The sequence below is a fragment of the Apodemus sylvaticus genome, chromosome 23 (assembly GCF_947179515.1).
Source record: "Apodemus sylvaticus chromosome 23, mApoSyl1.1, whole genome shotgun sequence".
Classification (NCBI taxonomy): domain Eukaryota; kingdom Metazoa; phylum Chordata; class Mammalia; order Rodentia; family Muridae; genus Apodemus; species Apodemus sylvaticus.
In genome coordinates, this window is record NC_067494.1 from 16,355,656 (window position 1) to 16,379,317 (window position 23,662).

The 23,662-nt window shown below is 44.8% G+C and overlaps 1 protein-coding gene across 1 annotated transcript in view; it reads left to right on the forward strand.

Annotated features, from left to right (window-relative positions):
- Positions 1-23,662, forward strand: part of LOC127673525 (ensconsin-like) — a 467,459-nt gene that overhangs the window by 229,635 nt on the left and 214,162 nt on the right. Inside the window, 2 exon segments of the mRNA XM_052169197.1 lie at positions 4,808-4,907; positions 6,911-7,131. Coding sequence (XP_052025157.1) covers positions 4,808-4,907; positions 6,911-7,131 — 321 coding nt within the window.

Here is a 23,662-nt window from a genome sequence, read left to right on the forward strand (position 1 = left end):
GGCCTGGGCCGGCCTTTGGGGAGTGTGGTGGAGGTGCGAGGGAAGGTCCACCCTGGCGAATCAGCTTCGATTTTTTAGCCAAAGGATCTTTGAACTAGGTCTCTTTAGTGGCTCCTTTTCCACCTGCTCGCTTGTACACGTGGGTGTTCTGGGCTCCAGGAAGCCAATCCTGAGTCGCCTATTGTCCTTGTCTTCTGGCCCAGGCTCCCTTCCAAGTCCATGCCTCACCTGCCTGGTGCTCCCCGGCCAGTGACCTCCCTGCCGCCCTGCTCAGGCAAAGAGCCTTCTTCTCATGCCCACTCCTCGGGTCCTGGCAACATCCGCCCTGGCAAGAGAGAAGGGAAGGCGGAGCCTGAGAAAAAAGACCCCGAGAAGAAAGTAGCCAGTGAGCCTCCAATAAAGGGCAGGGCGCCATTAGTGAAGGTGGAGGAGGTCACAGTGGAAGAGGGGACAGCCGTGAAGCCACCTGACCCCAGTAAGAAGGGACCAGTCTGTGCTGGGGTGCGGTCCGGTGCTGGGGTGCGGTCCGGTGCTCTGTGCTTGCCCTGCCCACGAAGGGTTTTATTTAACTCCTTTTTCATTACTGGGTATTGGAAATTCATATTCTCATTCTTTCTCTTCTCCTTCTCCCTCTCTCCTCTTCTCTCCTCTCTTCTCTTTGTCCCTTCCTTCCTCTCTTCATATCAACATGCTTATTCTAGATAATGCTTTTTGGCCCTATAGGTATAGGTTGCCTGTTCAGTCCTTCATGGCTTTTGGCCTATAGAAATTTTTGTTTCAGAAGAAAATTTGATTTTAAACATAGTTCTGGGGATGTGGCTCAGATGACAGAGTGTTTGCCTGGCACAGACAAGCCCTGGGCTCCATATTCAACATCAGTAAACCAAGGATGGGAAAGGACTGTACTCTCCACATGCTGGAGGGGAGCGGGAGGGACCAGGCTCGGGAACTTCTCTGGGGACAGGGCCAGTCTGAGGGAACTTTACCTCTCCAGCTCCTCCTTCTCCTTCCTCTTCCTCTCCTCCTTCTCCCTTTGCTCTCTGGCCAGGCACCTCTTCTCAGCCAGCAGCCTCGTAGCCTCTTCCGGGTCGGTGGTGCCTGCAGAAGTCTTAGGAATCATTTGTCCTCTTGATGGTGTCCTTTGCCTTACAGAAACTTTGTAATTTTATGATGTCCCATTTGTCAATTCTTGCTCTTAGAGCATACGCTATTGGTGTTCTGCTCAAAAACTTTCTCGCTGTACTGATGTCCTCAAGGGTCTTCCCCAATTTCTTTTCTATTAGCTTCAGAGTGTCTGGCTTTATGTGGAAGTCCTTGATCCATTTGGATTTGAGCTTAGTACAAGGAGACAAGGATGGATCAATTCACATTCTTCTGCATGCTGACCTCCAGTTGAACCAGCACCATTTGTTGAAAAGGCTATCTTTTTTCCATTGGATGTTTTCAGCCTTTTTGTCGAGGATCAAGTGGACATAGGTGTGTGGGTTCATTTCTGGATCTTCAATCCTGTTCCATTGATCCTCCTGCCTGTCACTGTACCAATACCATGCAGTTTTTAACACTATTGCTCTGTAGTATTACTTGAGGACAAATCGGCAACCAACAAATTGGGAAAAGATCTTCACCAATCTTACATCAGACAGAGGGCTAATATCCAATATATATAAAGAACTCAAGAAGTTAGACTCCAGAAAACCAAACAACCCTATTAAAAATGGGGTACAGAGTTAAACAAAGAATTCTCACCTGAAGAACTACGCATGGCAGAGAAGCATTTTAAAAAATGCTCAACTTCATTAGTCATTAGGGAAATGCAAATCAAAACAACCCTGATATTTCATCTTACACCAGTCAGAATGGCTAAGATTAAAAATTCAGGAGACAGCAGGTGTTGGAGAGGGTGTGGAGAAAGAGGAACACTTCTCCACTGCTGGTGGGGTTGCAAATTGGTACAACCACTCTGGAAAGCAGTCTGGCGGTTTCTCTGAAAACTGGGCACCTCATTTCCAGAAGATCCTGCTATACCACTCCTGGGCATATACCCAGAGGATTCCCCACCATGTAATAAGGATACATGCTCTACTATGTTCATAGCAGCCCTATTTATAATTGCCAGATGCTGGAAAGAACCCAGGTATCCCTCAACAGAAGAGTGGATGCCAAAAATGTGGTATATATACACAATGGAGTACTATTCAGCCATTAGAAACAATGTATTCATGAAATTCTTAGGCAAATGGATGGAGCTAGAGAACATCATACTAAGTGAGGTAACCCAGACTCAAAAGATGAATCATTGTATGCACTCACCAATAAGTGGATATTAACCTAGAAACCTGGAATACTCAAAACATAATCCACACATCAAATGAGGTACAAGAAGAAATGAGGAGTGGCCCCTTGTTCTGGAAAGACTCAGTGAAGCAGTATTTGGCAAAACCAGAACGGGGAAGTGGGAAGAGGTGGGTGGGAGGACAGGGGGAGAGAAGGGGGCTTATGGGACTTTCAGGGAGTGGGGAGGTAGAAAAGGGAAAATCATTTGAAATGTAAATAAAAAATTATAACGAATTAAAAAAAAAGAAGTCTTAGGAACTACACCGGCAGTCACGGTTGACGATGGTGCTGTGTAGGTTGCTGGAGAAGGGGCCGGGGTTGGACCGGGGGTCGAGGCTGGGGCAGCTGTACAAATAGGTATAAAGGGAGAACCAAGTGGAATGAAATGAAAATCCAAGGAACAGAACAAACACTGTTGTGCCCCACACCCCAGGCCTGGGGTCCATCGTTCTCAAAGAGAAGGGAGCACACACCGCAGGATTCTTCTGTAGCCAAGCAACGATAACAAAACTGCATGTGTGAGACATCCAACCGAGCTCACACTCTGTCACCAAGTCTTCTTTTATAACAATTACATCAGTTAGCACTATCTACCAAGTGGCAGGGTCTGTGGGAAGCCCGACTCTGAGCAGAATGAAGGCAAGGTTCTCCATTTGCCTTTTATCGCAAGTATCTCTGTGCTTTGGTAACTTAGTTAACCACAGCATCAAAGCCTTTTAATGGGCATCATTATCACCCAGGCCACACCCAGGACTCAGGCTGGGCAGGTAGCATCCAATGGAGAGGCTCCTTTCATTTATTCTGATTAAGGTTTAAAATACCCCCACCACCGTCCCTGTTTGGACACAGGATTTTGGTGTAGTTGGGGTTGGTTCAGAGACAGTTCTCGATCTTCCTGCTACAGGTGCCTGACTTGGGATCACAGGTGTGCACCACTATAACTTTGCTACGTGTCATCTTTTCTCGAAGGTGTGGTGGTACACACTTTTAACCTCAGCACTTGGAGACAGCCTGAGTACACGGTGAGACTGTGTCTCAAAAGAATCTACCCAGAGCTGATAGGAACATATCAATGCAGATAAGAAAATGATTAGGGGGTGGGGGAAGTTCTATCTAATCAAGTAGTCTCATCCATTTTAAGTAGCCTTTTCTGTTCTCTGAATGCTTCGAGCAGGTATGTACAGACACACACATACACACACACACACACACACACACAGATCCATATATGCAGTGAAGGTATAGCTGTCAGGGCACGTACAGGCGGGCACGTACGTATGGAACCAGATGCATATATAGGCAGGCACATATAGACCCAGATGAATGTACAGGCGGACACATATAAACCCATACGCATGTACAGGCGGGCACACACATCCATATGCACAGTAAAGGTACAGCTGTCAGGTCTGCTTCCACATTAATGCTTCTTCAGAGTGACAGTGTCTTCACAGTCACTGTATCACTGTATAGCTGCATAATGCCAAATACATGTTCTTTCAGGTCAGACTCCCTTCAGCTTGGTAAGGAAAACATTTACTCCAGAATTGCCTGCCAGACATAGGCCCGGACAATGCTTTTGACAGGAGAAACCTTATGTGCAGGAAAGGCGGGTCCATAGCCAGAATAAGTCTCTACTCCAGGAAGGACAAAGTGTTGTCCTTTCCACGAGGGAAGTGGTCCGATATAGTCATGTCACGGTCACCCCAGGGAATAGCGCCATATCTGGGGCTCAGCGCCTATTTTATGCTGTTGGTGGTTCTGGCGCACCTCAGCAGCTGCAGCTGAGAAAACTGCTGACTATCCACAGAACAGACTGCTGTCTGCTTGATTGCTGAACTCCTCCTCAGCTGAAGTAACCTTTGATGAGCGTTTACAGGGGACAAAACATCTTCATGTCCTTTGCCCATTTGAAGAGATCCCTCCACACATTTCTCTTCCCCAGATGTCTTTCTAACCAATTCTCCAGTCATGCTTTTTCCAAGGCCCTCACCCTCCGGCTAGTCCAGTGGCTACAGCTCATGAGTCAGTGACTAGTTGAGAAGCTAACTGGCCATTTCCCCTTCTAACAAAATGTGTCCTACCTGAAGTTCCCCCCACTGTGAAGATGGCCCCTTACCAGTGTCTTTCAGAGTTGTCCCATGTAAGGCTGCCCACTTCTGGGTGGTACCTGCATAATGTGCAGAGCCATCAGTAACCAGGTCCCAGTCTTCCTGCCCCCAGTCAGCTGGTCATAGGGGACACCCCCTAGGCTGCAGGCGCATGCAGGCAGCAGACAGCATTATAACAGAAGAAACCATAGGCATCTGGGCAGCCTCTTCATGTGACTTGCTTATGCATAGAGTAGGGTTTCCCTTGCCCAGGGTCCCACAGGCAGTGAGTTGTACCATCAGGTGAGAGATCCAGGATCTGGTCCTAGAGGGTGGTTTGATGGCGGCATGTTAGTAACGGTTTGCTCCCCTTGTGTATACAGAGGTGTCTGCACTGCCACAGATGAACTCTCCAGGAAATGGAGAGTCTGCACAGCGCCCACAAGGAGTCGCTTCACAGCTGTCCAAAGGAACCACAGAGAGGTGAGCTCAGCAACTGAGGCCTTTTTCACTGAGGGAGGATGTGTGTGTGTGTGTGTGTGTGTGTGTGTGTGTGTGCGCGCGTGTGTGTGTGCGCGTGTGCATGGCATGTGTGTGTGTGTGTGTGTGTTTGTGCGTGTGTGTTTGCACGTGTGCATGGCATGTGTGTGTATGTGTGTATTACAAAGTGCCGTGTTCACCCCACCCAGTTAGAATGCCAGAGTTTAACAGGAAGGTTTCTTTTTCTCCTTAATTTTCTGTAGAACTTGTTTTTCTCCTTAATTTTCTGTAGAACTCCCCTAAGAAAAGGGGAGTCCCTTTTTCTTTACTCCTCATGGTGAGATCTGAGTGCGTCGTAAGGACAATAACCAACAGCCAGCCGACCTCACCAGTGCAGGCTGGCCACCCTGGCATCTTGGAAATCAAAAGCAGAATTAAATATGCAAGGCCATGTGGGCCACAGAGAGAGCTCAAAGCAGAACGGTCTGTGGAGAACAGAGATGGAGAGGAAGGGGAAGGGGGTCCCGTTCATCCTGTACCAAGAGTGCTTCGAATGCCACAGTTTCTGATGTACAGAAAAGCTGGGTACAGTAATCCCAGGACTTAAGGAAGCTGAGGCAGGAGATTGTTGGAGATCTGAGACTGGTCAGCACCACATATCGAGACTGATTAAACCCAACACAGATAGGATGGTTGGTTCGTGACTGATTCCAGCACATAGGAGACTAAAGAATTTGGGTTTGAGGCCAGCCTGGGCTACAGAGTGAGACCCACCCACCCCCAACACTACAACAAGGAAAAACACGTGAAACACAAACAAGAAAAGTAGATCACAGTGGCACACCCTTATAATCCCAGAACTTGGAATATTGAGACAGGGGTATCTGATATTCAAGGTTACCCTGCCTCCGCCTCACCTCTAGGTTGAGACCCTGTCTTCATGCAGGGACAATGAGAACTAATTTGCATCTTCACCAGCCATGTATAAGGATTCAACCCCCACCCCATCCCCCCTAGCCCCCCACCCCACCCCGTCCTCCACCCACTGCGTCCCTGCCAAGATCTTCAAGCCCCGAGCCCTCTCCTCACCCATATTCTTTCTGCATAACAGATTCCCCATGAAAAGCATAGAGAATTTTATGGGCATCAGGTTCTCAGACTTGTTGACCTGTAACTCACTGTGTAGACCAGGCTAGCCTCATTTGCAGAGATTCCCCTGCCTCTGCCTCCTGAGCGCTAGCACTGTAGGTGTCTACCACCATGCCCAGACTCACATAGAGTTGAAAAAGGGTGGGACCAGTAAAATGGTCAGCAGGTAGAAGTGAGGGTCACCAATCCTGATGACCTGAGTTCCATCTTCAGGACCCACACTTCAGAAAGAGAAAACTGACTCCTCCGGCTGCCCTCCAACCTCTTCTTGCACACCATGGCATGGCACACAAATAAATAAATGTAATTTAATTTATCTTTAAGACTTGAGAGTCAGGCATGGCGGTGCATGTCTTTCATCCCAGGCAGAGGCAGGTGGATTCTGTGAATTCAGAGCCCATCTGGTCTGCATAATAAGTTCCAGGAGAGCCAGGACTACGTAGAGTTACCCTGTCTCAAAATAAAATAAAAATAAAAAATTGAAGAACTGATGATGACCTGTTTCCGTTGTAATGACCTATTCTAAAAAATTGTCCTATTCGATAAGTGTTATAAGTTTTTCAAATCTAAGATGCAAATTTGTTACAGCTCCCTATCTGTATTTGCTAATAATGATATGGTCAGTGTTGCATCTTTCTTTATTACTGTTATTGGAGGACACACGTGCGGAGGCTAGGGGAAAATCTTGTAATGTTCAGGTTTACATCTGGCAGGAAGTGCTTCCACCCCCTGAGCCATTTTATGCCCCTCCCCAAGTTTCTATCTTATTTCAAAGCCGTAAACTGATTTTTAAAATAATTGTTCTAAAAATAAGCTTCATTTTAATTCAACCCATGTCTGACCTTTCACACCCCCAGTTCTCCAGATGTGGAAAAGCAGCTAAATTAAAATGGAATGTCTGTACAAAGTGAAAAGTTCGAAGAAATTGTAAACTTGTCTGTTGGATCAAAAGCGTCCAGATTAGATGTCACCAGTGAGAACCCAGAAATTCCTTTGAAACCAATTTTGGCCTTTAACGATGAAGGGACACTTGGGCCCCTATCTCAGGTGGACGAAGTGCAGACACAACAGACCGCAGGTGAGCTAGTTGTCAACTGCTTTGTGTAGTAATCAGAGTGAATGGTTGTTTTGTTCTTTGAGGGAACGAGGAAGCCACTGTAAAAAAGATTGTGGGTGATCATGGAAGCCGAATTTTGAGATGCCCTGGGTAACGCCTAGGCCCTTCCTGCCTCCCTCTCAGTCTCTAGTACCCAAAGACCAGGTCAAAGACCAGCCTTGTCAAACAGCACTCGTGCCAAGCACCAGACAGGCTCCATGTTGGACTAGACTTCTCTGGGCTTTGTCCCTCTTCCGTGGGTCATCAATACTTCCAGACTGCCTTGGGCTCTCTTGCCATTTTTCTCATTTGGGTTTGGTAACTTTGTTCCACATGTTTTCCATCTTTTTAAAACCCAAAACGACGCAGATAGGATAGATAGGATAGCAGTAGTAAGAACCAAACTCCAAGCCAGGCTCCCACTGAGCCTGGGTTCTTCTACTCCACATTCATGGTGGCTGAGCCTGCCTGTGCCTCTCTCACACAGTCCTCCAGTCAAGTTGACCTGATGTCTTCATACAAAGAGAACAATAGCTAGCCAAAATAAAGAGGCACATCATGTTTTACTGCTCGGTGGTCATTACCAGCTCCATAACTCAGTCCCAGCCATCAGGGCAAGTGGGATAAGCTAGCTCGCTCACACCCTCAGCAAGCCTGGGTTTGGTCTGCCTACCTTCCCAGAAGATCAAGTTTATCAGCATTTCCTCATACTGTTCCTAGGAAGAGAACTGGCCAAGTTCCAGATACTGAAGTGGAGTCAGTAATGGTTAAACTGTCTGTGAAGCCATAACAAATTTGACTAGGAAGAGGCCCCTGAGGAACTGGTCTCCTTCTCTCCTCTGGGGTGTTACCGGCCTTAGTGGAATGTCTTCTAGGTCATACCACCTGGCTTTGTGATTGCTAAGCCTTCAAAACAGCCTGCTTAATGTTCTGCTGCTAGAAACATGAAGGGCGCCTGCTGCTTCCTGATTTGTCCTACCCTGTAAGTGCAGGGAGGAACAGCTCCCACCTGGCACTCTGCTTCCCTGTGTTTTAAATCATCCTTTTCCTTTCCACCATCTTTCTCCAAGAAGTAGTCTAGGCTCTGATCTCAAGCGCTGCACTGTTCCTTAGGGTAACCATTCATTTATAAACATTCCTTCGCCCTCCTTTGAAGTTTAGAGCCCTAAGTGTTGAACACTGAGGACACAGGACCAATGACCGTGGTTTTCTCAGAGGTTATGGGTTTAAATGAACTAAGCAAGGCGTTTCTAACTCAGGGGTGTCCCCTATGCTGACAGAAAGGGTCTGCATCTTTCTGCTTCCAAACTACACCTCTGCCCCATAGCCGGCGCCTGAGTCATCAGATTACATTCCATTTAACTTCAGTGCCATTTTCCATGTCTGTGGGAATTTTCATATACAGAGTGGATTATTTAGTAATTACTCAATAAATGATGTGATGTTTTGATATGCATGAGAAAGACGGCTTTGGGAAGGGCTGTCACTGCTTGGTTGGTTTCTAGCAGTGCCCCAACTGGCATGAGCATTTTTGCATCATTAGATGCCCTACATATTCCTTACATAATTCCCGGTGAGCTAAGCCGAGAGGAGTCACTGTACCGTCGTATTTGATCTCCCTTGGGGCTCTCCCAAGAGTTTCTTGTTATTTCAGTGGATTTGAGGCATTTCCTAAGGTCCTTCCACCCACTTGCCCTCTTGACACCAGGGATGCTGATGGCTTCCCCACAAGTCTCCATCAGCCTTGGCCGCTGGAAGCTCTGGAGGAAAGTTGGAGAGGCGAGGCACTCTGCACAGGAGGGGAGGAGCTAGCCATGTTCTGGCTTTATTTAGCAATGGCTTTTCCTCCAGGAGCTGCCTTCACAGAAGATGCCAGAGAAGAGGGGTTAGGAAGGTCAGAGCAGGGTCCAGGGCATTAACTATGCCCCACAGTTGTGGAGTTAATTGATGGACAGTTGGCAAAGCTACAAGCCAGCCTGGGAGTCTGCAGGACACATTGCTCAGCTGCTTCTCTGGAACCGTTCAGTTAGTGTGGTGTGAGGTTGACTGAGCAATCATGCCAGAAGATTCTTAAAATCCAGCCTCTCTCTCTCTCATTGTGTGTGAATGTGTGTGCGTGTGGGTGGGTGTATACATATATATGTATATAGTATGGGTCTATTGTGTGGTATGTGAATATGTGTGGGTGTATATTGTGTGGTTTGTGTGGGGGATATGTGAATATGTGTGGTGTGTGAATATGTGTGGTTATATTTGTTTGTGGGTGGTGTGTGAATGTGCGTGTAGTGTGTGTATGAGTGTTGAAGTAACATAAAGATCCTTACTGGTACTTTGACCCAAGTTTAAGCTGTGTTTGATCCATGGTAACCCTTCTGAGGAAGGAACTAGGAAGTGTTCACTTCTGACTCTAAAAGTGGCCATATTTACCTGGAGTACCTGAAGTGAGCCCCAGTTCTGCCAGCTCCTTGGGGTAAACATTAGTAACTTGGGGGACCCAGTTACTCTTCAAAGGGCCTCTAGACACAGATTAGATCTTCAAGCCTCCAGAGCCCCTGCCTGGTTCCCACAGCTCTGATCTGTCCATATCTCTCTAGTCAGCAGATCTCTGTCCAGACCATGATACACTTTGTCCCCAAGACTTTCAAAGAACCACCAGAACATGAGAGCTGTTTGTGGCCTTACTGAGCCCCAGCGGGGACTCCTGCAGGCTGAAGTCTCTGGGGAGCATTCTTTCCTAGACTCACAGAGATAAGGCCAGCCCTTCAGTTCTTTCCTTGTCAAAGGCCAGCTGAGTGCCTGGTGCTGGGGGCTCCTCTCCCTGCCTCCCTCTGTGACAATGCTACTCCCCACAGTCCTGTTTCCTGGTGCTCCCCAGTCCCCTGTGGATAATGACCTCCTTACTCTCTAGATGGAAGTGACAGGGTTGCCTTAACAAAGCACACAGGCTGAGCCTGCAGGGCCTTTTGTGTGGGTGTGTGTACACTCTGAGCTGTGACTCTGGAGCCTGGGATCTGCCTGTCTGACAACCTGCAAATAACAATAAAATAGAAAAGGCATGGCAACCTGACAAGATATTTGAAAATATCTTGTCATCCACACAATAAGGCAGTGAAAATGGGAGCCTTTATTATGCCTCTTAAAGCCAAATAATCCAGAAGGCATCTAACTCTAGACATAAACCACACTGATAAGGCTAAACTGCTAAAAATCTGTTTCTCTTGTTGGGGCTTGGGGTGGGAGAGCAGTAATTGAGAGAGGTTCTGAGACAGGGTTTATTTGTGTAACCCTGATGTCCTGCCCTTACCTCCTGAGTGCTCCTTGAAAGGCCCGTGCTGCCACGCCTACCCTGATGCTCCGCTCCAGGTTATTTCCTGTCAATCAAAACAAGAATGCTTAACATTTTTTTTTTTAAGATTTTATTTATTATATGTAAGTACACTGTAGCTGTCTTCAGACACTCCAAAAGAGGGTGTCACATCTTGTTAGGGATGGTTGTGAACCAACATGTGGTTGCTGGGATTTGAACTCAGGACCTTCTGAAGAGCAGTTGGTGCTCTTAACCGCTGAGCCATCTCTTCAGTCCGAATGTTTAAGTTTTAAGCAGAGTCTGCAGCAATATGCATAACTAATGGCCACCTCTCTTTAGAGCATATTCCGGGGGCAAGCCTCAGGGACCTTGATTGAATCCTCCCAAAACCTAGTGAAGGTAGGTATTATTCAGAGATGAAGAAACAGAGGACTTTAGATAACCACGTGAGGGTGAGGTCGGGGCTGGAGCTGACTCTGGAATCTGTGCTCAGTTTGCCAGACACAGCCAAAGGACTGTGCTACAAAGCTCTGTGGCTAACACTACCGGTGCCGAAAGGAGAATGTATAAAAACTGAGAACTAAAGCACCAGGAGTCGGATGGCTGGGCCGACCTTAGCCCTGCGACAGTGTTATGAATGAAGCCAGCACACATCAATGGTCATGGGCTGCGAATATTAACTTGTTCACCCTTCCCCCGTTTTCTTCTCCCTACTGTTACCATGGAGACATAGCTCCTCAATTTATCTGGAATTCAAACCACCCCAGGGGATATGACTGCAAGCTTTGAGAGAGGCCCAGCAGGCAGAGGCAGACACTGCAAAGCCTCAAGCCCTTCCCATTTCTCACACTCTTGCTCTTTTCTCTTCTCTCCTGCTACGCCCACAGCCGCTGTAACGCCTGTGTAGCTGTAGCAAGATGCTGCTCTACTGGGGCCCGGCAGCTGAAGGGTTGAGGTCAGAGCTTCACGGAGCGGAGCCTCAGGCAGTTCCTTAGCAAGATGACCCGATCTCATGACCACAAAAAATGATCTCGAGACGCCTGCGATGCTGAGCCTGTGTGTGTGTCTGTTCTTTGTGCATTTCTCTGTATCTCAATATCTGATTAATGGGCAATGGTGGACAGCCCCCAGTGGTCCCAAAGTAGTGGAAAGTACCTTAAGCTTCTCCCATATACAGGAAAGATTAGCTAGAAGCAGAAAGCCTTGGTGTCTTTATAATAGGAAAGAGAAATAAAAGATATTAGATAATATGAAGCCTGCTTTAATATATTGGCATAAATTAAGGTGTGAACATGATAGATATCTTCATTGGAGACCTCCAGCTTTGGAAGAATATATTAAGAAATTTCTTGAGGGAGAATATAGTTTAGCTCCTTGATAAAAAGAGGAAGTTGGTGCCCATCTCTGCTATGTGAGAGACAAAATTCTAAGAAAAGAAAGTTCATGACCAACCGCAGGAACCACAGTCTCTGTCTTGATATGAGATCATTGTATATCCAGATAGAAATAGTTATTTTGCAGATTTGTTGCTGATTCTTAGAGATTGTAAAATTAGCCTTTGTGTATTGTCTGATGCCGAGTTCCTTGTTTGTAATACTATATAAAGAAAGAATCATGCTAAGTAAAATTGCAGCAGTTCACTAAGCAATTTGGTGTCTGTCTGTCATTCCTGCGCCGTATCCTGACTTCTCCTGATACCTTCGCCCCTGGGCTCCTGCAGTCTGACGGTCTCCCCCTGAGTGGTCTGCGGCAGCTGGCGCCCGAACAGGGACTTGAAGGACAGGTAATTCTTTCTCTTCTTCATTTCTAGTGGTCAGGAACGGATCTCACCAGGGAGCTGCAGTCCCGCCGGTAAAGGCTGACCGGTTAAGCGTGAGTAATAAAAGGACCAGGAATAAAAACCATGGGGCACGCACTGACTAAAAATGAGAACATGTTGGTGTTTATGTTGCATAAAATGTTGTCTAATTCTGGGTTTCATATATCAAGAAAAGACCTAGAGCACTTTGCATTGTTTGTTCAAAAGACTAGCCCTTGGTTCCTGGAAGGAGGTTCTCTGTCACTGGAGGATTGGAAGAGGGTAGGCAAAGAAATGCGTAGGTATGTGCAAGAAAATGGGGAAAAGACCTTGCCAGTACAAGCATTTCCCTTGTGGATACATATCCGAGAGATTCTTACAGAGTCAACTCCCTTTCAAGGGTTGTGCAGGGAGACAGCTTCTGAAACTAATGACACCCCTATTTATGATGAGGTAGCCATAGAAGAGGGCACCTCTGAAGAACTCAAACCGCTCCAGAAAAAACATAAACACAAGAAACCTCCTCCCAAGAATGATACTGATCAAGACTATTTGGATGATCAAATGGAGGAGGAGGACTGGGAGGATGATTATAGAGATCATACTGATCATCTTCCCTATGCCACTATGGCAGTAGCTACAAAACCCGTGCCGAAGCCTAGAAAGAACCCGCCACTACCCCCGGTGGGCTTTCAGGGTGCTATGGCTGAGGCTAGAAAGAACGGAGACACTACCTTTGGTATCTTCCCAGTTACAGAGGTTTGGGATGAAGAGCCTGTGTGGGAACCCCTTTCGTTAAAAATATTAAAGGAATTACAACAAGCAGTACAGACCTCTGGGCCTTCTGCTCCATTTACATTGCAGATTGTAGACATGGTGGCAAGCTCCTGGCTTACCCCCTATGATTGGATGCAGACTGCCAAAGCAACCCTGTCACCTGGAGATTATATTCTCTGGAGGACGGAATATGAGGACAGATGTAAGGAAGCTGTAGTACAATCTTTTAAAAAGAGGGGACCTAAACCAACTATGTCTATGCTTATGGGAGCAGAGGACTATGCTTCCCCCCAGTCTCAGACAAAGATCCCTCGGGATATTCTGCAATTGATAACTACTAACGCCGTCCAGTCATGGCGTAAAATACCTCCTCCAGAGACCAAAGGCAGGGCATTGGCTAGTATTAGGCAAGGAACAGAGGAGACTTATCACAGCTTCATTGCACGTTTAGAGGAAGCTGTGGGCAGAATGATGCCTCCCTCAGAAGGAACAGATATACTGATAAAGCAACTAGCATGGGAAAATGCCAATGCCCTGTGTCAAGATCTGATTAGGCCTATAAGAAAGACAGGAACGTTACAAGATTACATAAAAGCATGTCAGGATGCCTCACCAGCAGTAGTACAAGGAATGGCTTATGCTGCAGCAATGAAAGGACAAAAGTTTAGTGCCTACGTCAAGCAGACGTATGGAGGAGGGAAAAGGACTCCCTCTCAGCCCACATGTTTTTCTTGTGGGATGGAAGGGCACATGCAGAAGGCATGTCCCCAGAATAATAGAAACAGGAGTAATCAAAAAGGAACTCCAGGTCTTTGCCCTAGATGTAAAAAGGGAAAGCACTGGAAGAACGAATGCAAGTCCAAGTTCCACAAGGATGGGACTCCTTTGTCAAATGATGACAAAGAAGAGGCAAAAAACTAGGAAAGGGGCCGTCTCCTAGCCCCGCATCCAAGGGAGAGGAGGAGCTTGTAGAAAGCTCTCTTAACCCTGAAGCACCAGAATTTACAATTCATGACTTGCCTAGAGCTACCCCAGGCAGTGCTGGGCTGGACCTTGCCTGCTTGGAGGATTTGGTACTGTCTAGGTGGGATGGGGTGGCAATAGTCCCCACCAACATAAAAGGAACTTTGCCACCACAAACAGTGGGGCTCATTATTGGAAGAAGTTCTAATATTAAAAAGAATTTTGAAGTAATACCTGGAGTATTGGATTCAGACACAGAAAACACTATTAAGGTGATGGTAAGGCCATTGTCTGAAACCATACAGCTACATAAAGGACAAAGAATAGCTCAACTCCTGCTCTTACCATACATACATTTACCTAATAAGATCATGACAAGAGAAAGGGGTCAAGGTCAGTTTGGCTCCACTGAAGGGGCTTATCTGGTACAAGACCTTGATAAAAGACCCTTTAAGGAAATAATCTTAAATGGAAAAAGCTTCAAGGGGCTGTTGGATACTGGGGCAGATAGAACATGTATTAGTGCTACAGAATGGCCTAGAACGTGGCCTGTTCACAGGACAGGTTCCTCTTTATTGGGTCTAGGATCAGCCTCTGGAGTCATGCAAAGTACAGGGTTACTTAAATGGAAAGTTGATGGTAAGGAGGGATTAATACAACCATATGTGTTGCCTACCTTACCATTCACATTATGGGGAAGAGACTTATTGGATTCTATGAATCTTAAATTGGTGTCCGCTGATGAGCTAGACTCGCAGCATTTTTCATAGGGGCCACTGCAGAACACCTTTATGCGGATAAAATACAATGGCTGACTCAAGACCCCCTGTGGGTGAGTCAGTGGCCCCTGACAGAAGACAAAATACAGGCTCTTGAGCAGCTAGTACAGGAACAATTAGAAAAGGGACATCTAAAAGAGTCCAACAGTCCCTGGAATACTCCAGTTTTTGTAATAAAAAAGAAGTCAGGAAAATGGAGGTTGTTACAGGATCTCAGAGCTGTAAATGCTATTATGAAAGATATGGGAGCCTTACAGCCTGGCCTGCCATCTCCAGTGGCGGTGCCTCGGAATTGGAAAGCCTATGTGATAGACTTACAAGATTGTTTCTTTACAATAAAACTTCACCCAGAGGACAGTGAGTATTTTGCCTTTAGCGTACCCTCTGTCAATTTCAAGAAGCCTTTTAAAAGGTATCAGTGGGTGACCCTGCCTCAGGGTATGAAGAACTCTCCAACTTTGTGTCAGAAATTTGTTGCAAATGCTATAGAGCAAATAAGAGTTCAATATAAAGATGCTTATATTGTTCATTATATGGATGACATCCTTGTAGCCCATCAACATGAAGTAGTATTGGAAAAATTATTAACAGATATGATAAGGGCTCTCACAGCCAATGGACTAGTGATAGCTCCTGAAAAGATTCAGAAAAACAAACCTTTGAACTATCTAGGTCAAGTAATTTATGAAGACTTCATCACCTCTCAGAAGGTAGCAATAAGGACAGATAAGTTAAAAACATTGAATGATTTCCAAAAATTATTGGGAGATATTAATTGGATAAGACCCTATTTAAAAATTACAACAGGAGCCCTAAGCCCTTTATATACTATCCTGCATGGGGATTCCGACCCTAAATCATTAAGAGAGTTAACTCCAGAAGCGGTCAAAGCTTTGCAGCTTGTTGAGACTGCTCTCACTTCAGCTAGAGTCAAGCAAATCAAATATGATTTCCCTTGGACATTGTTAATTTTCTCTATTTCATATACCCCTACAGCCTGCCTTTGGCAGGAAGGAGTATTAGAATGGTTACATTTACCCCATACTCAGACAAAAATGGTTGCTGAATATCCCTATCTGTGCTCCTTATTAATAATCAAAGGTAGAAATAGATCTAAAGAATTATTTGGGAAGGAACCAGCTGAAATTGTGACTCCTTATAACAAAGGTCAAGTGGAACAATTACTACAAAATAATGAAGATTGGGTATTAGCATTATTAAATTATACAGGTCAAATTAAATATCATTACCCACGACATCCTCTAATAGAATTTGCAAGGTGTGTGGAACTTATCTTCCCTGTATGCTTTTCTCATGAGCCTTTAAAACAGGCTCTCACAGTTTTTACTGATGGTTCGTCTACAGGAAGAGCTGCGGTCTATACTGCCGACCGCGGCTACTGGGTAGAGGATGGACCGCAGACGTCTGCTCAGCAGGCGGAAATAAGAGCGGTTATTCTTGCCCTACAGAAGTTTCCCCAAAGCCTTAATCTTTATACAGATTCAAGATATGTAGTGAACTTATTTCCAGCCATAGAAACAGCTGTTTTATCAGGGAAGTCTCCTATTCTGCATCTTCTAAAAGAATTACAAGCTTTGATTCATCACAGAACAGAAAAGTTTTATGTAGGCCATATCAGGGGCCACAGTAAGTTACCAGGCCCTTTATCCTATGGAAATAATATGGCAGATTTATTGACACAACCGTCAGCTTATATTCATCCTGTGACAGAAGCTCAAGAGAGTCACCTTGTTCATCACCAGAATGCTAATGCATTAAGAAGAATGTTTTCCATCACTAGAGAACAAGCAAGGCAAATAGTCAAAAATTGTGAGCAGTGCCCAGTGGCAATTTCTGCTCCTAAGATGGGGGTGAACCCTCGGGGACTCAAGCCTAATGTAATTTGGCAGATGGATGTTACACATATTTCATCCTTTGGAAAATTAGCCTATTTGCATGTCACAGTAGATACATTTTCTCATTTTGTACATGCTTCAGCTAGGACTGGAGAAGCAGTTAAAGATGTAATTCAGCATTTACTACAATGTTTTCAAATAATGGGTATCCCCTCTCAAGTCAAAACAGACAATGGGCCTGCTTATGTTTCCAAGGCCTTTGAATCCTTTTGTCAGCAATGGAAAATTGTTCATGTTACAGGAATTCCCTATAATCCACAAGGACAGGCTATAATAGAAAGAACACATCAGATTTTAAAATCACAAATAGAGAAATTACAGAAGTCAAGTAATGTATATTTTTCTCCACATCATATGTTATCTCATTCATTATTTGTTATTAATCATCTAAATGTATCTGATCAAGGGCATACGTCTGCCCTACTTCATTGGGACAAAGAGATTTACAAATCTCCTTTGCCTAAAGTAATGTGGAAGGATCTGCTTTCTGGAACTTGGAAAGGTCCAGATGTTTTAATAACCGCGGGACGAGGGTATGCTTGTGTGTTTCCTCAGGATGCCGACTCCCCTATCTGGATCCCGGATCGGCTCATTCGACCCGCTGGAGAACAAAAGGAAACAAAAGCGGCGTTGGAGGAAACAGCAGAAGCGGCTCGTCACTCAGATGAAGAAAATGAAAGTAGACCTCGAAAAGAAGCCGACGTGGACGCAGATTCGTCATTTGACTCATGAAGCTAAAGAACTTTTACTAAGTGCGGGGAAACCCCTAACCCCTGCATGTTATTTTTTGGCCTTTCTGTCCATTCTTTTCGCTGCCCCAGAAACCGTGCAAGGAATTTCCTATTGGGCATATGTTCCTAATCCACCTATTATTCAGCCTGTGGGCTGGCTTGACAGGGAACCCATCAAGGTGTTAACAAATGATTCACTTATAGTAGGCGGTGCACAAGGCTCTGACACACGGCCTATGACCTCCTCTTATATAACCTTTGAAGGTAGGGCTGATTCTTTACCGATCTGCCTGACGCTGCAAGGGAAAGCTCCTCGTGGCTGCTTTACCACTGGGTATAGGACTTTCTTGACTGATTCGCCAGACAGAGAAAAGGAAGGTAAAAGATGGATGTGGGAACTTCAGTTACAAACCTTGGGTGATCCTTTATACAAAGAGAAATTCCTTGATCGTAGTCTTAGTCCTATAGAACAATGCATTCAAAAATATAGAGACAAGGATCAATATTGGGATTCTTCTTTGACCAAAACTCCTACTTGGTTACAATGTGCTTTTCCACATACCGCTACGTGGTATGTTCCTAATAATATGTCAAATATAGGATTAAAAATTTGGGACTATTCTAATTCTAATAAGGGGTCAGTCTATGAGAATTATCTTAAACAGAATAAGGAAAAATTTCACAATTATACATTTAATGGTAAAGGAGAACCCCTTAGGAGATGGTTCTCACCAGGATATGTGGAGCCAATTTGGTTTATAGAACAAGGGAATGAAACCAGGAGGCAGCCAGACCTGTTCAGATTAGTGGCAGCAGCTAACATGGTGCTTGAAAAGAAGCCAACAGATGCCAAATCTAATGCCTTGGGAATTAAGGCTTGTGTTTCCTATCCATATGCTATGCTTTTAGCTCAACAAACTTTTGTTAATATTTCGCAAGAAAGTGGAAATTCATTCAAAATCTATTGTCATTCATGTAAGCTTACCAATTGTATTTTTTCTTCTGAATCTAAGGAGCTCGGCACAATTATTATAGTTAGGCGTCCATCTTATGTTATGTTGCCTGTAGAGTTAGGAAGTGAATCTTGGTATGATAATGCTGCATTACAGGTATTAGAAGATTTAAAAGCTTTAATTAGGCCAAAAAGGTTTGTTGCTGCACTTATTTTGGGAATTACTGCATTAATAGCAATTTTGACCACTTTTGCTGTGGCTACGGTTGCCTTAGTAGAAGAGATTAATACAGCTCATTTTGTTAATGATTTGAATAAGAATGTTTCTTTAGCTCTTTTAGAACAGGAAGCTATAGATAAAAAATTAGAGGCAAGGATAAATGCTCTAGAGGAAGTGGTTCTTGCACTTGGTCAGGATATGGCTAATTTGAAAAGCACTCTCGCAGTTCGTTGCCATGGGAATTTTAAGTCTATTTGTGTAACTCCATTGGTCTATAACACTTCAGAACCTTGGGAGAAAGTGAAGGCTCATTTGCAGGGAGTATGGCAGAATAGCGATATCACACATGATATACAGTCTTTACAAAAGGACATTTCAGCCATGAGTCAATCTTATTTACAGTTGGGCAGCTTACAGGAGCTGGCTACTGATTTGGAACAAGGATTGAAGACTATGAATCCTTTAGATTGGGTTCAGTACTTCATTCTCATAGGAGTACTTGGGCTTATTCTCATCTTGGTCATTTTCTTGTTTCCGTCACTCATTAAATGTTTGTTCAACTCTCTTAAGGCTGTGCAGCAGGACGTTTTTGAGCTTCATTTTAAAAACAAAAAAGGAGGAACTGCTACGCCCACAGCCGCTGTAACGCCTGTGTAGCTGTAGCAAGATGCTGCTCTACTGGGGCCCGGCAGCTGAAGGGTTGAGGTCAGAGCTTCACGGAGCGGAGCCTCAGGCAGTTCCTTAGCAAGATGACCCGATCTCATGACCACAAAAAATGATCTCGAGACGCCTGCGATGCTGAGCCTGTGTGTGTGTCTGTTCTTTGTGCATTTCTCTGTATCTCAATATCTGATTAATGGGCAATGGTGGACAGCCCCCAGTGGTCCCAAAGTAGTGGAAAGTACCTTAAGCTTCTCCCATATACAGGAAAGATTAGCTAGAAGCAGAAAGCCTTGGTGTCTTTATAATAGGAAAGAGAAATAAAAGATATTAGATAATATGAAGCCTGCTTTAATATATTGGCATAAATTAAGGTGTGAACATGATAGATATCTTCATTGGAGACCTCCAGCTTTGGAAGAATATATTAAGAAATTTCTTGAGGGAGAATATAGTTTAGCTCCTTGATAAAAAGAGGAAGTTGGTGCCCATCTCTGCTATGTGAGAGACAAAATTCTAAGAAAAGAAAGTTCATGACCAACCGCAGGAACCACAGTCTCTGTCTTGATATGAGATCATTGTATATCCAGATAGAAATAGTTATTTTGCAGATTTGTTGCTGATTCTTAGAGATTGTAAAATTAGCCTTTGTGTATTGTCTGATGCCGAGTTCCTTGTTTGTAATACTATATAAAGAAAGAATCATGCTAAGTAAAATTGCAGCAGTTCACTAAGCAATTTGGTGTCTGTCTGTCATTCCTGCGCCGTATCCTGACTTCTCCTGATACCTTCGCCCCTGGGCTCCCGCAGTCTGACGGTCTCCCCCTGAGTGGTCTGCGGCACTCTCCTCTCTCTTTCTCCCTTTCCCAAGGTTCCTTACAAACGGAATGCTGTGGAGATAGTTTTTATACAATGGTTGCTCCATTTGTAAGCACTCTCTATTTGAAAAGAAACCACTGCAGCGAGGGAGCATTTCTGGCTTGTAGCAGCCACCACCACTGCCACTACCCCGCCCAGAGCAAATTCTCTGAGGACCAAGAACTATCCACAGACCTTCGCGGACCTCACCTAAGCCCACTGGGACTAATTAGACACCACATACTATGTAGCCCAAGCTGGTCTCTAACCCATAGCAATCTACCTGCATCAACTTCCTTTTTTTGGAACTCACTCTGTAAACCAGGCTAGCCTCGAACTCAGAACTCTGCCTGCCTCTGCCACCCAAGTGCTGGGATTAAAGGCATGTGCCACCACTGCCCAGCCTGCATCTACTTCCTAGGTGTTGAGATCAAAGAAATAAGCCTCTACATTAATTCAACTTTTTTTATTATTGATATATCCTTTATTTACATTTCAAGTGAGTTTCCCTTTCATGGATCCCCCCTCCCTGAAAGTCCCATAAGCCCTCTTCCCTCCTTGTCCCCCCATCCACCGCTTCCTGCTTCCCTGTCCTGGTATTCCCCTACACTGCTGGACTGAGCTTTTCCAGGACCGGGGGCCACTCCTTCCTCCTTCTTGGGCATCTTTTGATATGTGAATTGTATCTTGGGTATTCCAAACTTCTAGTCTAATATCCGCTTATCAGTGAGTGCATACCATGAGTGTTCTTTTGAGACTGGGTTACCTCACTTAGTATGATATTCTCCAGTTCCATCCACTTGTCTTAAGAATTTGAAGAATTCATTGTTTCTAATGGCTGAAGAGTACTCCATTGTGTATATATACCACATTTTCTGTATCCATTCCTCCGTTTGAGGGACATCTGGGTTCTTTCCAGCTTCTGGCTATTATAAATAGGTCTTCTATGAGCATAGTGGAGCATGTGTCCTTATTACATGCTGGGGAATCCTCTGGTTATATGCCCAGGAGTGGTATAGTGGGGTCCTCCGGAAGTATCATTCCCAGTTTTCTGAGGAACCGCCTCAGGGGTACAGAGCTAAACTAAGAATTTTCACCTGAGGAATATTGAATGGCTGAGAAGCACCTAAAGAAATGTTCAACATCCTTAGTCATCAGCGAAATGCAAATCAAAACAACCCTGAGATTTCACCTCACACCAGTCAGAATGGCTAAGATCAAAAAGTCAGGAGAAAACAGGTGCTGGCGAGGGTGTGGAGATAGAGGAACACTCCTCCACTGCAGGTGGGATTCCAAGTTGGTACAACCACTCTGGAAGTCAGTCTGGCAGTTCCTAATTCAACTTTTTATGCTTATATTTTACATTGAGATGCATTTCTGTCTCCTACAAATGGCAAAGATGCTTAAAAACAGAAATCACTTTTATAGAGAGCATGGTGTTCTAATGTGCCCCAAATTGGTGTCCCCAGTATGCCTAGTCACCATTTTCTTCCTTGTTTCTCATGATGTGCATTCAAAACAAATAAATAGAAAAACAACAGCAAAAGCAAACAAACAAAACCTTATTTCATGATGGGGCCACAAAGACAGGCAGTGCGCGCTGACAGACGCCAGCCCTGGAGACGAACCACATTCAGTCACTGGGTCCTGCCTGGTACAAGGAGAACGCCTGCTCCCGGAAGTCACCCTCTGGCCGCCAACTTGCTTCCCCATCTCTTGCACACACACACACACACACACACACACACACATACACACTCAAAGCCAACAACCAGAAAAATTTGTTTTCTGCTGGGAACAGTAACACAGACCTGCAAACCAGCATTCAGGAGCTTGAGACAGGAGAACATAGAGTCTGAGTCCATTCTGGGCTGCATAGTAAGAACTTATCAAAACAAATAAAAAACAAGACCAAATAGAATACCTGCAGTGTGCATTATAATAATTAGTTTCAGAGTGTAGGTGGTGGCGCACACCTTTAATCCCAGCACTTAGGAGGCAGAGGCAGGTGGATTTCTGAGTTTGAGGCCAGCCTGGTCTACAGAGTGACTTCCAGGACAGCCAGGACTACACAGAGAAACTCTGCCTCAAAAAAAAATATTAGTAAGTAGAAATATTGCTTTTTTTCCTTGTAATCTATCTTATGTGAAAAAATCTTATAAAACTGCAGAAGTTGAGGGAGCAGAGTGGGACTCTGGACAGTTTATTGTTTTTCTTTCAAAATGAAATAAAAAAAGAATGTAGCATTTTAACCACAAAATATAATATTTTAACATGATAGATGTTATTGTTTGTGTCAATATTAATTGCCAGTTATGACAATGGCAATAGGATTTATTTAAAAACAAAAAAACCAAACCGAACAAACAAACAAACAAAAACAAAAACAAAAACTCATCACAAAGCACGTCTATGTCCCATTCCCAGTTTTCTGAGAAACCGCCTCAGGGGTACAGAGCTAAAGAAAGAATTTTCACCTGAGGAATATCGAATGGCTGAGAAGCACCTAAAGAAATGTTCAACATCCTTAGTCATCAGGGAAATGCAAATCAAAACAACCCTGAGATTTTACCAAAAGTCAGGAGAAAACAGGTGCTGGCGAGGATGTGGAGAAAGAGGAACACTCCTCCACTGCAGGTGGGATTGCAAGTTGGTACAACCACTCTGGAAGTCAGTCTGGTGGTTTAATTCAACTTTTTATGCTTATATTTTACATTGAGATATATTTCTGTCTCCTACAAATGGCAACGATCTCCAAGAGGTGGCGGCAGTGAGCTACTAGGATGACCAGTCAGTTTTCATAGGCAGTCTGGTCATTTTATCTTCATTCCCAGAATCAGCTTGCTACACTTTCCGGTAGACAGGATGCTCACTGAAGCTGCCCGGAGTAAGGACTTCTGCTCCCCTAATTTTGCTCTAACTGCGCTACAGTGCTCAGAGAGGATCCAGTCAATTTACCCAGCGGGGATCTTTAGTTTCCCAAGATTGACAATTGGATTCATTTCAATCAACTGAACCCACAGCCTGTAATGTATGAACAGGCAGATGCAGGTGCAGACTGCCCCATTATCTCTGCCTCTTCTGGCTGCTGTGACTTAGATGATAGCAGTTTCTTGGGGATAGGAAGGCAGGGTTTATTTATCTTATGTATATGAGTACACTGTTGCTGTCTTCAGACACACCAGAAGAGGAGGGCATCAGATCCCATTACAGATGGTTGTGAGCCACTGTGTGGTTACTGGGATTTGAACTTAGGACCTCTGGAAGAGCAGTCAGTACTCTTAACTGGTGAGCAGTCTCTCCGGCCCACCTTCTTATACACAAAGTCCTCGGTTCTTGTCCATCTGATTAGGAAGGCAAGTTTCCTGATGGGCCCTGGGCCTTGTTTCAGGGTTCTCTCTGAATCATTGGTGGAATTGCAGTAAATGTTAAAGCAAACAAACAAAAATCCCCTGTAAATGCTGGGCTGCCTGAGCCTAGCGTTTATACCTGAGGCGCCTGTGGACCCTGAGTGTTCTACCTCTATCACTTCAATCGCTTTAATACTTCTTT